Consider the following 16,655-nt stretch of genomic DNA (forward strand, 5'->3'; position numbering starts at 1 on the left):
TAACAAAACTTTATAACACCATTGTAAGTGTTTTCTGTCTTGCTTTTTGTGGAGCTCATCTCTCCAGGCCTCTGCTGAAAAAGGACAGCTTGTACAGTCGGACTTTGCCGATTAAACAAATGTAACATTCATACATACATACATACATAAATTATGGACTGTAGTATAGTGTTTGTTACATACATGATTTTAATCACTAAAAGCACTAGTTGCAAATGTTCGTTTAATCCTAGATAAAGTAATGGACTTTTCAAAACCATACATCTTTGTTCCTCCTTATGCAATAATTGGGACAGACAAACATCATTTGAAACCAGTCCTGGTATCAAATTGTCAATTCCAACAAATGTAAAAATGGCACTTGGTGTGAAGATGATCATTTGTACATTGCACTGTTGTCCTTTGTACATCTGATACCATTAATATGCAACAAAATCCAAGTGTGATGTGTATAATTTTCCTTGCATATGCACTGCTTTAGATAAATAACTCATAGCATGTATCCAGTAACACATTCCTGCTTTGGTATGCAGTGGGTGACAGCAAGGGCACGCCAGTCTCTTCTGGAAGTGATGTTACTCCTGAAGACAGCCCTGTCCCCTTAAAATCAGCACTCCTGTGGGGAGTTTGGGACTGTGGTCCCCATCAGGGATTCAGCCATAACATTCTGCACCCCTAGCATGTGCTTCCACCCCTTCTCACCTGAAGAGAGGCAAGGTGGCAAAGCCACATCTTTTTTTTTCTTTCACCACACCACCACCAACGTGCACCTGATCTACTAGTGAAATTCAGGTTGCCTAAGTAATCTGAGCTGTAGCCACAGCTTTTGTCCCTCTACTCTGTTGGAGCTAGCTGGCTTCACATATTTTGGGAGTGTGGTTCTTTGAAGAGTTTTGAAGTACAGATACAAACTATGCCAGATGGCTTGTTTCTGCAGCCTTACCAACTAACTAAACTATTTATGTTTTTGAGGTGGGGATTTGCTCTTCACAGGTCCCAAACAGAAAATACTCCTTTGTTTTCTGAGAAGAAAGCTATAACAAGAAGATGGAAGTGTAAGCATTCTGTGATTCTGGATTTTGAGACCATTATAGGAGATCTGGAGAGAAGTGGGAAAAGGAACTTAGCTGAGAGGGGAAGGCAAAAATATTTGTCAAAGTGAGTGAGATGGTTGTTGCATGTGGATGGTGAGACATTTGCAACAGTATATTTTTTGTAAACTTCTTTAAAATGGTTCATGTGTTACCCAGGGGTCCCACAGTTTTTTTTTTGTTAGCAAGTCACATACTGATATCTTTCTGCATTGCTCACCTTTAGCATTTTAGACTGCTTCCTATCTTTGGCACGTTTGTTATGGATCTTCTCATTGTAAGTTTATTCTGTTACAGGAGACACTGACAGGGAAGTATGGAGAAGATTCTAAGCTCATTTATGACCTAAAGGACCAAGGAGGAGAGCTGCTGTCTCTACGATATGATCTTACTGTATCCTTTAAATCTGTTGGTTGGCACACGGTGTCAGGAAATCCAAACTGTTTCACATGTTTATGTACTGTACCCTCCAAGGCCGTGTAATCTGATCCGGGTACTTCAGTATGCAGTTCTGTGCTGTTGTTCATTTTTTTTTTTTTTTTTGCAAATGCTAAAATCTTACAATGAAAAAAAACAGGTGCATCTTTGTGTGGTGTTCTGTACTAAGGTAAGAAAATGAATGCAAGTCGGCTTGAAAAAAAGCAGATGTCATTTATCATTTGCAGTGAAAAGGAAGTAAAGGAGCTAGAAATTAATGTTAGCAACCTGGAAAGACAAGAGATGGGTATCTACAGCAGTTGTGAAAGTTATCTAATGGATACACGTGTACATAAGATATGTATGTAGAATATCACACTGCAGTAAGAGCAGAAGGTAAAAAAATATATATTTTTACTAGATATTATCAAAGTAAATTAAACATGAAACAAAAACATGAAATGATGTAAAATCACAAAGAAGGTTTGAAGTGATGTTTAAAACTCAAGAGTTCTAACTTATTACATGTACATAGTGGTCTGTACCATTGCAATGCTGGAAAATAGTTGTGGGGGAAGACAATATGCACTCGTATACTGAATGAGTTGCAGTGGCAATGCAGAGCACAGAACCTTGTGCAACTGTAGGTCCAGAATACAGACAACGTGATGTTCTGTTGGTAGATCACTGTTGCCGTACTCTCTACTGCTAGAATTTTGTGCCCTAGACAGCCCAACCTAACCTGACTTCCTCCTGAAGAGCAAGCAGATGTCCATTCCTTATGGAAATCTGTTTGTTGGCACATGGTGTCAGAAAATCCAGAATGTTTCAGAAGTTTACAGTTTGATGTACAGTCATTGCCTGTATAAAGCTGATATACCATTTCAGATCTTTATTGCAGTAGTTTGCCATGTCTAGTGTCTTTTCGCAGCCATAGAGCAACATTATTCAGCCTTAAGTAGAATTCAGTCAGGTAAGTACCCAGCTCATAGGTAAATACTAGGCTGTCAGTCAGCAGACTATTGCAAGCCTAGATAATAACCAGAGTCAAACCCTATACCTTGTATTTGTGAGGTAAAACCTTGACCATATGCCAATATTTCTTATCATTAATTTTATTAGTGGTTAATAATGTGTAGTTATTATGGTCAAACACCCAGTTAGATTAGGACGTGTCGATCTCTAAGAAGTAAGGCAGGTGCTGTTGGTACAAACACAAACTACCACGGTTTATGCATTTTTGGCAAGGGCCAGAGTATGATACTGAGATGTGCAAGGTCTGTCAAGGATTTACACCAGAGACCATTTGGAGAAAGGAGCATTCCTTGCAAAAAATTTAGCTCAGAAGAGATATGAGGCCTTGGTAAGTTCTGCAATAGCATCTTCCAGTTTGTCAGTGACCTCGGATGTCTGAAGAAGCAAATGGATAAGGGTTCTGAGGAGAAGACAGATACATAGCTGATATGACAACATCCAGTGTCTTTGATGTGCTAAAGTGTGCGAGTCCTGGTGAGGTGCTTTTACAACCTTCAGCAAACACGTCGCAGAACTCCAACAGCTTTAATGAAGCCTCTTTGGAGGCTACCCTGCCTACATTTAAGGCACATCCCAACAAGTCAGTAGCCCTCACATGAAATTTGGACCAGATGTCCTTCCTCAGGCAGCTATGACTGAAGAACATGCCTCACTTTTTTTAGGGAGGACTTTTAGGGTTAGACTGTGGAGACTTAAAAATCGCATCCTTAGTCCTTGGCATCCTTCGACAGTCCCCACTTGGGAAAACTCAAAAACCAAAATATAAGGCCATTCCCAGCTCCCTGCAGTTTGCTGGACTTCATGAAGTGGGCAGATCCTTACCTATTCCCTCCCCAGTCTTATCCCCTGGAGTAGAACTCATTGGCTCAGGTGTTCCATTGGGCCCCGTAGTGCCTGGAGTCTCCTTGCCAAGAAGTAGAGGGAGCTTCCAAATCCCCCCCCCACACACACACACACACACACACACACACATAGAAGAGGGATGATAATTCCACAAGGTGTGAGGAAGATTTGGACTACTCTTAGATGACTCCACCCTTGACTATGACACAGACATAGGAGATAGCTTTTTTTTTTTTTTTTTTTTGCTTTTCCAACAGGTGATACCACATTTGAAGATGCACTTCAGATGGAAGGTCAAAGTATCAGCCTCCCAGAAAGTGTTTTTATTTATTGTCAGGAAACCTATACACCTGCGGCAGTTCCTACAGTCTTGAGTGCTCCAGAGGATGCAGTCTTATCAATATGCAAAAGAGCCGGAAATCCAGCCCCTTCGTTATAAGAAGCCTGTTAGGTTCTACAGGAGGTTCTGCAGGATGTTCTACAGGGTTGAGGAGTCCCAACCGGATCTTTTTGTAGAGGCCGTGTGGTGTAGCCATCATTGGTGTCTATGCATACAGAGAAGGGTCAAAACTGATGCCTGCTTCATGTGCTCCTGCCAGAGATGAGAAAAGCAGAATTCTGGACCGGTATGGGGTGACTGCCACTCTGGCATTCAGAGCCATTGCTGTCAGACACATATGACCAAGTTTCAAGTTGCTTTTCTAGACAAGATGATGATGATTGAGGAGTTGATGAGGTTCTGAGGGCAAAGACTTATCAGTCAGGTTGGTAAGTACTTGGAGTGCAGGTGTGATGCTGTGGATACAGCATGTAGGACAGCAACTCTGTCAAAGGATTTCAAAGTGCATCTCCTTAACCCCCCCCAAAACACACACACACACACACACACACACACACACACACACACACACACACACACACACACACACACACACACACACACACACACACACACATTCACACCTGGATAAGGATCTACTCTATGGGAAGCCTACTGGTGAAGTTTTGAAAATGGAGGAAAGGGAGAATACTATGCAGTGAGAGAAGATGCTGCGTTACTCCTCAGTGCCAAGTTATGATAGGAAGTTTGGGCCGAAGTTTTGAAGGCAAGGGAAGGTGAGCAAGCCAAGAGTAAGAATGGCTAGTATGAAGAAAAAAATAGCAGGAGGGAAAGCAGAATGAGAAGCCAAGAGGCCACTGCTTTGTGCCACCTAGGGCACAGCAATGACTAAATACTTCTCCTTCCCCTTTTTCATCTACAAAAATCCTCACCCCCCCAACCCTTATCACTTACCCATCCCACATAAGAAACTGGGAAAGTGTCAGAGAAGAAAAGTGGGTGCTGCAGATATCACACGGGCTGCAAACTATATTTCCTAAAAAATCGAAAAAGTCAGGCAGAGGGATGAAGTGTATCTGGGCCCTCCACCATCCTGTCAGAGCATTTACAATCATGGGTCCTGTTTTGGCTCAGATTCTGTGACCAGTGATTATAAATGCTCTGGTAGGATGAGGACGGCCTGTGAAGATGCATCCTGGTCCTGATAAAGGTAAACACCTGTGTCAGGGTACCAAAACCAAAATCATACACATCTACAGATGTTTTCACAGCTTTGAGGCAGTGGGCTGCCACTATCAATTTACCTCCTTGCCTTCTGTGTAAAAAAAAAAAAAAAAAAAAAATGGGCGAAAAAGTCTGTCTCTTTGTCTCCAGTAATTGTTTATTGCAGAACAAAGTGCTTTCATATTTACCCTTACCTGGACAACTGCCTTATTCAGGCACTTTTGTAAGAAAAGTTGCAGAGATCTGTGCATTCACCATGGACTGTTTTCTAAGCCTTAAGTTTTCCCTTTAACATCCTCAAGTCAAATCTGACTCCTTCCAAAAAAGGCGTGCTCCTTGGTTCCTTACTGGATTCCAGCAAGAAAAGGGCCTACTTTCTTCAATACAGCATGGACTCTGTACCTCATTACTGCCATCAGATGACTCTAGAAGCAATTGCTATGCCATAGACCTTTTGAGGGCAGCGAGGTTTATGACCACCACAATTCTTATTGCTCTCCTGGCCAAACTACAAAGAAGGAGACTCCATTGGAACTTAGTGCATGGAGACAGCATTTACAGTCCTCAAAAGAGAAGATCCGTGTGCTATCCTGTGTTTTTACAGAGCTAGAATGGTGATCCAACCAGGTCAGAATGAACAAAAGGGAGCCCTTCAAATAAGACCTTCAAACAGTAGCCATGGATTTTTCAGACCAAGCTTGGGGGTGGTGACACACTGGAGGTTTCAAAGTACTTCATCCTACCTTTTTGAAATTTGCTGCTAAACATATTGCTAAACCTCTACCACATATATTCAACTTATGTCTTTAGAACCTGCAGTGTTCCACCTGCTTTTAAACATGCTACAATCGGCTACTTGCAAAAGTACAGTGTCCCTCCCAACTCACACTACAGACCCATGGCCAGTAAATACTGTGTGAAGAATTTTTCAAACTTATTGACAACTATGGAGTACTCTGTGGTCAACAGCATGGATGAAGGAACCTCTTCAGCATCTTGACTACTCGTATTACAGCCATCGATAGTATATGCAGCAGCATCACTGAGGGACCTAATTGATGCAGGAGTATTTGTAGACCTAACTAGAACACTTGAAACTGTTAACCACAACCTTCTTTTTGCACAAACTCAAAAGACTAAACTTTATTGAGAATACAATAGCCTGGTTCAATAACTATTTTAAAGACAGGACATTCCAAGGACATTCCAATTGTACTTTAGCAATATCTTCTCTGATATTGCCACTATTAATGCAGTTTTTCTGCTAGACTCAGTCGCAGGCCCACTTCTTTTCTCACTGTTTATCAGTGACCTCACATTAGACTTTCCACACCTTGGTATTATTATGTACGCAGATTATATACATCTCCTAGATGCTAACAAAAGTCATAAATCCCTCCAAACAAACTTGCAGACAACATTTTCTGACCTTTGTGCTTGGCTTCAACAAAACTATGAGTCAGTGCAGCCAAAACTAATGTCATACTTTTTTCTAGTGTAAAGAAACTTCAGTCTTTATCACAACTAGTAAGTAAAGACATTGTAGGTAGTAACGGCACTGTAGGTAGTAATGGCGGGTCTATATTACGAAAGCGAAAGTCCCTAAGCGGGAATACCTAAACATTGTCCCCTTTACCATGAACTGCGAAAATCCCGAACGCACTAAATCGTGAAAAAAAAATATTTACCTGTAATAGTCGGCCAACCCCTCTACATACTACCTACCTAACTATGCACTATCCTTAACCCCTCCCTAACCCTAAGGTCCGTAACTACCGCACACTTCCCCCTACACACATACACCCAAACAAAATAAATAAAACACATACGTACATTTAAAAAAAAACCTACCTCCAACACTATACTAAACCCCACATACACAACTAACTGTGCACTATCCTTAACCCCTCCCTAACCCTAAGGTCCGTAACTACCGCACACTTCCCCTACACACATACACCCAAACAAAATAAATAAAACACATACATACATTTAAAAAACACCTACTCGAACTCTTACATACATTACCTATCTATACACTTACCTTAACCCAAATCCTAACACTAAATTCCTATCTATCGCACACTTACCTTACGGAGCTGTACTGCAGACGAGCCAGCCAAAACAAATCGACATTTCGAATTTCACGGTTTACGTACTTTGCGCAATACGGGTCGACATCTTCGTATTCGCCTAAAGGAATCTTCGCTCTCGTAATAGGAACCCAGTAACGGCACTGTAGGTAGTGCTGTTCCTAATGTACAAGAGGAAGTATACCTAGGCTTTAACACTGAACCCATTGCTCAGCCTCAGTAATCACACAGACAAAATTACTTCCAAAGGTCTTTCACAGTTAAAACTGTGCTACAGATTTTCCCACTTACTATCCCCAGCTTTCCATAAATCTATAGGCAAAAGTATTCTTCCTAAACTAGAATATGTATCACCACTACTCATAGTGCACCCCATCTATAACTGTCAAAAACTTTGGACAGCAGAATTACAGAAATGGAAATTTGAGCTCCTAGCAGACCAAAGAAAACCACTGTAATGTCCTTCATGTAGTGCATTTACCATATAGAGCTAATATTCAAAATTCTTACAACAGGGTGCTGTCCTCCTCACAAAAGGAAACCATCTCTGAGAGATCAGAATAACAAATTTGGAAACTGCCAATAAAATGTCCTTACCTTTCTCATCCCAGGTTCAAACTAGCCATATAGGAATTAATTTTCTTAGCATGTTAGCAGTACTTCCTAGTATTTTAGCAATGTTCATTTCTCTCTTTCATCTTAATATGTAATTTACCTATCCTAGCCATATCTGACTGTAAATATTATGTCACTCTAACCAGGTCTTGGATGAAAAGTATCAATTTGCCACCTGGTCAACAAATTGAAATAAATACATACATACGTATATACATAAATATGTTCTGCTTAGTTTGAAGTCTTTAGGAAGGATGAACAAGTTATTGACAGGGTACATACTGAAGCAGTAGTCACCAATCATAACTTGCTAAAACATTCAATTACCCAAATAAGTAATCCAGAAAGTATTATAGCTGTTGTGTTCAAAACATTCCAACTGTAATAAAAGAACCTTGCATCTGATGGATGGCAAAGTGTGTTAGGTAGGGCTTTCTTCCTTACTCTGGCAATTTGTACGTGATCCAATTTATAGAAAACTGTTACAAAAAGAGTATTGCCAGATCACAGTATAATCTGTGGTGTGTAGAATACTGTCACACAAGCACACTTGCTCTGGATCACAGTATAATCTGTGGTATGTAGAATACTGTCGCACAAGCACACTTGCTCTAGATCACAGTATAATCTGTGTATCCATGTCAGTACAGGAAGTAGTCGGCAGCACATTTCCAAAACAAGTGAAATTATGATAATGTGACATGCACTTTGTATGATAATGAAAGTAAAATGCTTGGTAGCTTTGGGAACAACTTCTTTAGTATATATTATGTGCCCAAATTTGCATATTTCTGAGTATACAGGAATTTTTTTTCCTTTGGAAAATGCTGTTTTGTCCATAGGTGTGCACCCTCAGAATTGTTGGAATGTTATTCAAGTGTATGAGCAGTCACGAATGCACTATCTCTTTATAAAAACATAAGGCCTCTCCATCTATACCTAAAGCCTTACTACTAAGAGATAATAAAATCCTTGCACATTTTTATTTATGGAGCTTTTCTCTGACTGCCATTTGAAAGGGGTATTTTTACACTCCATCAGACCTTCTCAGTAAACAAATGAAAATGAACACTGTTTATTACGAACTGAAATGCCAGCAATGTGGCAAAATCTGTTTATTTTTTCAGTTCTGTCCTACTAAGCCTTCTGGATAAGCATGTTCCTCTACAGCAAATAAGAATAAAAGAGAACTACCTGCCTTAAACTGACAAATGTGGTTGCAGTCTTTTGAAACATTTGACAAAATATACACATGGTACATGCAAAATGCTTGCTGACATAGCACCACTAAACAAGTACAGGAAATACCCCCCCCCCCAAAAAAAAATGTCAAAGGCATACAAGGACAGCAAAACGGCCTTATTACAGCAGACAATAAGGGAAGAAAGTGTCATTCCTTCAGGATTTTGGAAAGCCATAAATAAACTACTTGTCAAAATGAGATAATTACCAAGGTAATACTCTGTATTTGCCAACACATCAGCAAATAGCAAATAAATAACTGCATTTACTGCATAGTTCAGGTCCATAGTCAGTCTCTGCAGTACTAACGTAGCTGTATAACTTCCAAGAGTAGCCCCAGAAACACAGAATTCCCTAGTTTCACATTAAAGCTAACAACTGTTTCCACAAAAAACAAAAAATTCTCCCTAAAAGACCCTTTCTCTGTTTCCATGGATGGCCTTTCTCCAGCTTGCTTGAAAAAGTTAGCACCTTCATTGCAAACCCTCTCACCAATGTTATAAACAGAATCCCATTGGAGGCGGCTTCCTTACTTTTTGTCAGCACGTAAATATTATCCCATTATATGAAGGAGGATTTATTAGGGTGACCATGATGGTGCAGCGGTTAGTGTTGCCACCTCACAGCAAGAAGAGGTTCTCCAGTTTGATTCTGTGCAGAGTCTATATGTGCTCCCTGCAGTTGCATGGGTTTCCTCCAGGTGCTGCAGTTTCCTCCCACATCTCAAAGACATGCTGTAGTGGATTGGACACACTAAATTGGCCATAGGTGTGAGTGTGCATGTGTGTGTGCCTTCAGTGGAAGGTTGAATGCCAGGCTGGCAACTCGATACTGTAAAACTCCACTGCCAATCGTTCTGCAGACTGTGGTGACCCCTAACCAGGAAAAGTCAAAAGAGGAAGAAGATATGGAGGAGGATTTATTACTGAAATCAAACACTACAGGGCCAAGCTAGTCATCATTTTAAGCCAGTAATCAAACACTTTTTGGAATGAGTTGTAAACAAATTTCCTGTTGGACCATAACCTTTTAAGAACAGTTCAGCTTGGCTTCATGTCAGGTCACGGCACATGAACAATATTACTGTGGGTGGTGCAATGTTTGACTACTGTTTGAAGGGCTATTAGTGCCAGCAGTGCTCTGCAGATCAGTAAAAGTGGGAATTTTGAATGAAAACGTTTCCAATAACCTCACAATGACTTGCACCAAAATAGCCAAAGTTGTTGCACACAGTTCATCTTACTTCCTCTGTTGCCATGTCTTAAGTAATCAACATTGGATGTCGGATAAAAATAAAATTTAGCTGAATGTATTTATTTTACATACAGGCTGCTATATGCAAATCCATGTCCTGCTTGTACACTTCTAAAATGAGTCTCGGATCTGAAAATCCATTTTCTGCTAGCAGTAAAGAAAACTAAAATCAGATTTGCAACACTGCCTTTCTTTATCTGAGGAATAAACTCCAAGCATGCCTAACATCAGTTAAATCAGTTATAGCCTTCAGATTCTGATATCATTACTTTAATGTCAACAACCTCAGTCTAAGTACGCAAACACTGAAGGCAGTAAATTTTATTTATTTGTCATTTGTTTACTGAGTTAGTCCAACTGATCCAGTGGCCCATTTTCAGTGGAGACCCAAGGAGAAAAGCTCCAGACAGTTATTACAAAGTTACAAAAAAGAAAAACATCTGACAGTGAAGTTTTATGCAAACATTACAGTAATGTGTTTTACATGAGAACATTAGAAATGTACAAAAGGCCTGAGAATGAAGTTTACGTAAGCATTACTATAATGTGCATAACATTCAGTACAAAAGTTAGAACTGTTTTTTTTATCAACAAAAAGAGAGAGAGATGCAAATGAGGTATGACACTTGCAATTGATGGGTGTTAAAAAGTGTGAGAGGTGGTAAGTGGGATTTAAGTGGGATCATTGCAGTAACAGATGTTGACATTTAGGAGAAAGTCTTTAAGTTTGGATTTAAAGAGATTGGTGATAGTTCATAGGTTAGTACTAGACTAACGGCTCTTGTGAGCCATTTTAAGCATAGCCAGTTATCCCTTGTGAGACTCAAACCCTGCACCTTGTGTTTGTAAGGCAAACACCTTAACCATTAGGCCACCCTCTTTAGAAATGATTCAGATGTTAAGATGAAGTTTGTTCCATGCATGGGAGATACTGTATTTGTAAATAACTTTACCAATGTTTTTGTTAGGTTTATAGGTGTCCAGAAGGAGCTGGTCAGAGCTACGAAGAGTTCTGGGAGGGTAATGTGATATTAGCGAGGATAGAGCAGGATAGGAAAGGGGTTTTAAGAGTAGAGTATGAGTCATTTGTAGCTGGGAGTGAAGCAGGTGCTGGGGAAAGTCAAGCCAGTGGAGTTGTTGTAGTGCATGACAGTGATGAGATTTGTAGGGTTGGTTACTAGCAAATCTTGCAACACTGTAGTATGTTTGACAGTTTAGCCAAAAGGGTAGATTGGAGATGTGAAAAGATGGCAGAGGCATAAAGTAGACATGGAAGGAGGAATGCCTGAGCTAGTTTCTGCCTAGAGTCAGGGGCTAGGTATTTTTTATATCTGTAGAGTAGGCCAAGTTTTTGATTGGTCTTTTTGATACAGTGCTGAATATGGGTATTAAATTTTAATTGGTCATCGGTAATAACACCAAAAAGTTTAGTATGTGGGTCAGGTTGTATGATGGTATTGTCAAGAGAGAAGAAATGGGGAAGGTTGTTTTGAGTTTAGAGAGGGTTTTTGGAAAAAAGAGTTTTCTTTTTTGGGGGATTTGGAATTAGTTGGTTGTTGGTTAGCCGTTTTCCTACAGATAGGAAGCTATGTTGAGTAGTAGAGAGGAAGTTAGAGAAACTGTCAGAACGGGTAATAAGGGCAGAGTCGTCCACATATTGCGTTAGGGAGGATGCTGTACAGGAAGTATGCAGTTGGTTTGTGAAAATATTAAAGAGTAGAGGGCCAAGAATCGAGCCTTGAGGCACCCCAGTTTGGGCTGGTAAGTAAGGGGGGCAGGTAGCCTGCCATCTTACTGATTGTTGTCTATTAGTGAGATAGCTAGTGAACCATTTAATAGTAGAGGGAGATAAGTTGAGTTGTGATACTTTGAGAAGTTTGGAGTGTGATATGGTATCGAATGCTTTAGAAAGGTCAAGAAAGCGACAAGAAACCTGTAAATATGATCACAACTGGAAGGAACCAGAAATTCTCAGGGGAGAATCAAGGTATGAGATGAAGGATGCGGAACTGAATCAACTCGTCTTTAATTTCTCCAGGTTTGAGCTTAGTCACACAGACTGTACTTTACTAAATAAAGGTTTATCCTTTATTCCTTCACAAGCAAGTGATTTAAGTGAGTTGTTGATTGATTTGAGACTATTTGGGCGTGCGATAGCACTCAAATTAATGTTTGCTACTGATAACAAAATGGTCTCACAACCAGTGTACAATTTTAAATATAGAAGTTCTTTTGTTCCCCATTTACCTGCGAATGTAGAGTGTTTTATTAGTCTATGTGAAAATGATTTATACGCATATTTTGCGAAACAAGGGCGTAGATGCACATATTTTAATCTGAACAAGCAACAATAACAGTCTTTGGTTAATCTATCCTTGAGTGAAGATCTGGTGATAAAACCTGCTGATAAGGGGGGTGGGGTAGTACTATTGGATGCTAATGATTATAATACAGCAATGTTGTGTATGTTACTTGATACTAACACTTATATGGAGATAAATCAAGAACATTTTGCAAGAATTGTTACAAGAGTACATGATGATTTGTACGATCTTTTGATGTGCAGACAGGTCACATAGGAGCTATATAATTATTTTTTAGTTGAATTTCCGTTAATTCCATACATAAAAAACCTACCCAAGGTTCATAAGATCATCTTCCCCCCCACCGATGAGACCCATAGTGGCTGGGGATGGGTGGGTGACAGAGAGAATATCAGTTTATATTGAAAGTATACTAGGACCTTTGGTTAGGAACATACCTATTATTTTAAAAGATAGTTACCAACTAATTAATGAGTTATCTGGTTTTACCAATGGTAGAATTGATCCTTCTTGTTTATTGGTAACTTTAGATGTTAAAAATCTGATCACCTCAATTCCTAACGAATATGGCATAGAAGCCGTTAGAGAGGTTTTATGTTCAACTGAAGGAATTAATAATGAATAACAGATACTTGTCTGCACACTTTTAGAGATTGTATTAACTAATAATGTCTTCATGTTCAGTGATAAGCTGTTTGCACAGAATTGGAGTGTCACCATGGGCACCCCATGTGCTAATTCGTATGCAAATCTAGTAGTACACTGTTGGGAGAGAAGGTTCCTGCTCTATTGTGCGTTCTATCCACAGGTGATTTTCTACAGAAGGTTTGTGGATGATGTACTACTCTTCTGGAAAGGTGATATAGAAGAAATGAAAGCTTTTATTTGCTATTTGGAATCAACTACAGATTTCTTAAGATTCACACTGGATTTTTCATATGATAAAGTGGATTTTTTGGATATAAGTATAACAAAGGATACAGGAGGTTGTATATCCACTTCCCCCTATAGAAAACCATGCTGGAAAAACGCACTCTTACATTATAGTAGCATGCATCCGAGATTTGTATTTTCTAATATTGTCAAGGGACAATTTGTTAGGATCACTAGATTATGTAAGGATGTCTTGACCATGCAGACAGAATTGGATACCATGCATACCCTCTTTGTAGATAGAGGTTATAATAGTTGCATGGTAAGTAAGATTAAAGATTCATTACTAAATGGACTAGGAGAAGGCAGTAGTAGTACAGTTAGATGTACCTATGGAAGGAGAAATATATCCAATGGTCCTAGTGTTACTTTTACTACTAGATATACTATTGACAAAAGTAAGCTAGTAGATATTATTAGGAAGAATTGGCAGGTATTATCTGTTGATCCAATGATCCTAAATATTATAGGCGCCACCCCTAGGTTTAGGTATAGAAATAGTAAGAATCTCAAAAGAATCTTATGCAGAGAACATTCCTGCATTGAGCATGATAGACCTAGAACGACCAAATTAGGCACATATCGTTGCAATAGATGCAAGATGTGTAGTTTCATCATAGATGAACAATGTTTCATCCATCCTACTATTGATTATACATTTACACCTAGGTTTCATGCCAGTTGTGGTCATGAGAACTTGATATATTTAGCAACCTGTACACAATGTATGGTGTTTTACATGGGCATGACCTCAAGAAACTTAAAAGATACAATGTATAATCATATTTATGATATAATTAAGAAGAATCAACAGAACGTATTAGCTAGACATGTTATATCTCATACTTATCATAGTTTTAAATTCAGGGTGTTACAATTGGTAAAAAAGAATAGGAGGGGAGGCAATAATATGAATTACCTAGAATCCATCGAGCTTTGTTGGATTTTTAAATTACGAGCTCACGTAGATCCTGGTCTTAAACCAATTTATTAGCATTAAGCCTGCGCTTGATGCTCGTAAGTAGTACTTTTATGGGTTTAAAACATAATTGATTTTGATATTGTTTTAAATGCTTTATGGAAGTAGGTTGGTTATATGTATATTTATATTTATTCACATGTTACTATATGTTTTGAATAAATATTGTTGCTTTTTATTTTGTATCTTTATATATGGAAGCTACGTACAAATATTTATAGGCTATTTAACATTATATGAGTACTAATGACTATACATAAAATGGTTGAAACGTTTTCAATGCCATTAATTATTTAAGCTGTATAACTATGATGTGACTTGTTTTATAGTTACTTCGAGGTTACTCATACATATGTTTCTGATATTTATTAAATATATATATGTACAGAAAATATGAATTAATTTATATTGCTACATAGCATTTATATATATATATATATATATATACGGGAGATGTTTTTATACATTATTGAGTTTAGTTTGTGTTATGGATTTGGTTTTTAACTTGTTTGGGCGTTAGATTGTTTTTATTTACATTAGAATCACATATAATAGGTGTGTTGATTAACTTATGTTTTGTTTTAAATGAAATTTTCTACTAGAACTCACAATGGATGATGCAGATTGTTTTATACAATTAATTTAATTGTTTGCATCTAGGATTGATTGTCTCCAATTAAGTAATTATGATGGTATATTTAAATGCTGAGATACAAATGATATAGTGAAATCTGAAGAAGCGTGCCGAGGGAGCACGTGAAAGCGCTTATTCATCTAAAATAAACTTGGATTTTATGCACTATCCTGTGGTGGTCGTGTCCTGTCTTTTTCTATTAATTGGTTTTCTTGTTCGGGACTGGGACCTTTGGACGGTAGCTGTACTTCATTATATTTTATACTATGGGAGTGGTGCAGCAGTCATCCATGTTGGTGAGAACCAAGTCCAGAATGTTATCTCCCCTTTTGGGAGATGAGATGAGCTGATCTAGTGCATTAAAACGTGATCAAGGCAAGGAATTTTTGAGACAGTGCATTAGTGCAAGAGTAGTTCATAAAGTCTAAGGTGGGGTAATTGAAGGTAAGCAAGGATCAGGGTGTTAGGGGGGGTACCTTGATGGAGTTTAGTAGATCCAGGTAAGAGGAGTATGTGTCCTGAGTCATGGAGGGGGTCTGTAACTAGCTATAACGTGGATGGGTACCTTGCCAAATGTCAGTTGTACCTGGAGTAGTTCCAGTGTGTCATGATTGCAAACCACTCTGGAGGTGTGCCTGTCCTTAATGAAGATAGAGACTTCACCACCCTTAGTTTTCCCGACCTCATTTTGGGGTCGGAATTTGTGGAATGAGGTATAGCCTGGTAATGCAGGGTGCTCTCCACAGCCATGAACCAAGTTTCCGTGACCGCACAGACATCAGCATATTCCAGTGCAAGGAGGGCCTCCAGTGAGTCCATTAGTGTTAAATACATGATAAAAATAATTTAGAAAAATATTGGGGTGTAAGCAGCCCTTGGGAATTGTTTGACTGTGTGTTGTCCATGTTTTGTTGTGGAGTACAGAGTTTTCTGTTTGGTAGCAAAATCATAAGGGCAGAGTCCAGAAGAGGGGGACTGGTACAGCTAACCAGTAAATGACAAAGGAGAACATAATCAGGTTTACTAAATGTGCTGACACAGTATTACTGAATTGTGGAGAAAGTCAATTGCTAGACTGTAGAGGGAATAGCATTATTACATGGAGGACAGAGGTGATAGTGGTATGCAGGTCTCTAAGAACACAGACAGAAGTTAGGTGTGTGGCTTTGGAAACTGTCTTTTCAAAAAAGCTTATGGTAAGGCAGTTCTAGAAGACAAAACTAAAAAAGTGGCATCTGCATCAAAAGCTTTGACTAGTGAGTCAGTAATATAATTTGATATACACTTCTGAGAAAATGGAATCAAAGATATGAATGTTATGGAAGCCTTATATTTGTTCAAAAAAGGTTGGAAGGGTAAAAAAGCCTTTTTTCCCTGAAATGGATGTTTGAGGACAGAAGATTTTGTGTTTTGATGATGAAATGAGTATGTTTGCAGGAAGTAAGGAAATCCTAACTCGGAGAGTTGGATTGCTGTGTAAGCATCTACCTATTAGAAGTAGTAGGTAAAGACTTGGTATTTCTCAGGAAAGTAGGTGATAGATAGAAATAGTTTTGGTCTGGACCTTAAGTGGAATCTGTACTGTTGTACTTCAGTCATTTACTTGCCTTAGTGGTTAGACTGGTGGGGGG

General features: G+C 38.9%; 1 protein-coding gene across 2 annotated transcripts in view; it reads left to right on the top strand.

Moving 5' to 3' along the window:
• The window catches only part of HARS1 (histidyl-tRNA synthetase 1), an 824,052-nt gene that overhangs the window by 192,391 nt on the left and 615,006 nt on the right, over window positions 1-16,655 (top strand). For both annotated transcript variants that reach the window (XM_044069030.1, XM_044069029.1), the window contains one exon: window positions 1,389-1,484. In XM_044069030.1, the coding sequence (XP_043924965.1) occupies window positions 1,389-1,484 (96 nt within the window). The remainder of the gene's footprint in view (window positions 1-1,388; window positions 1,485-16,655) is intronic.

This window comes from Protopterus annectens, chromosome 4.part0, assembly GCF_019279795.1.
Source record: "Protopterus annectens isolate FY-2018-M chromosome 4.part0, PAN1.0, whole genome shotgun sequence".
Lineage (NCBI taxonomy): Eukaryota > Metazoa > Chordata > Ceratodontiformes > Protopteridae > Protopterus > Protopterus annectens.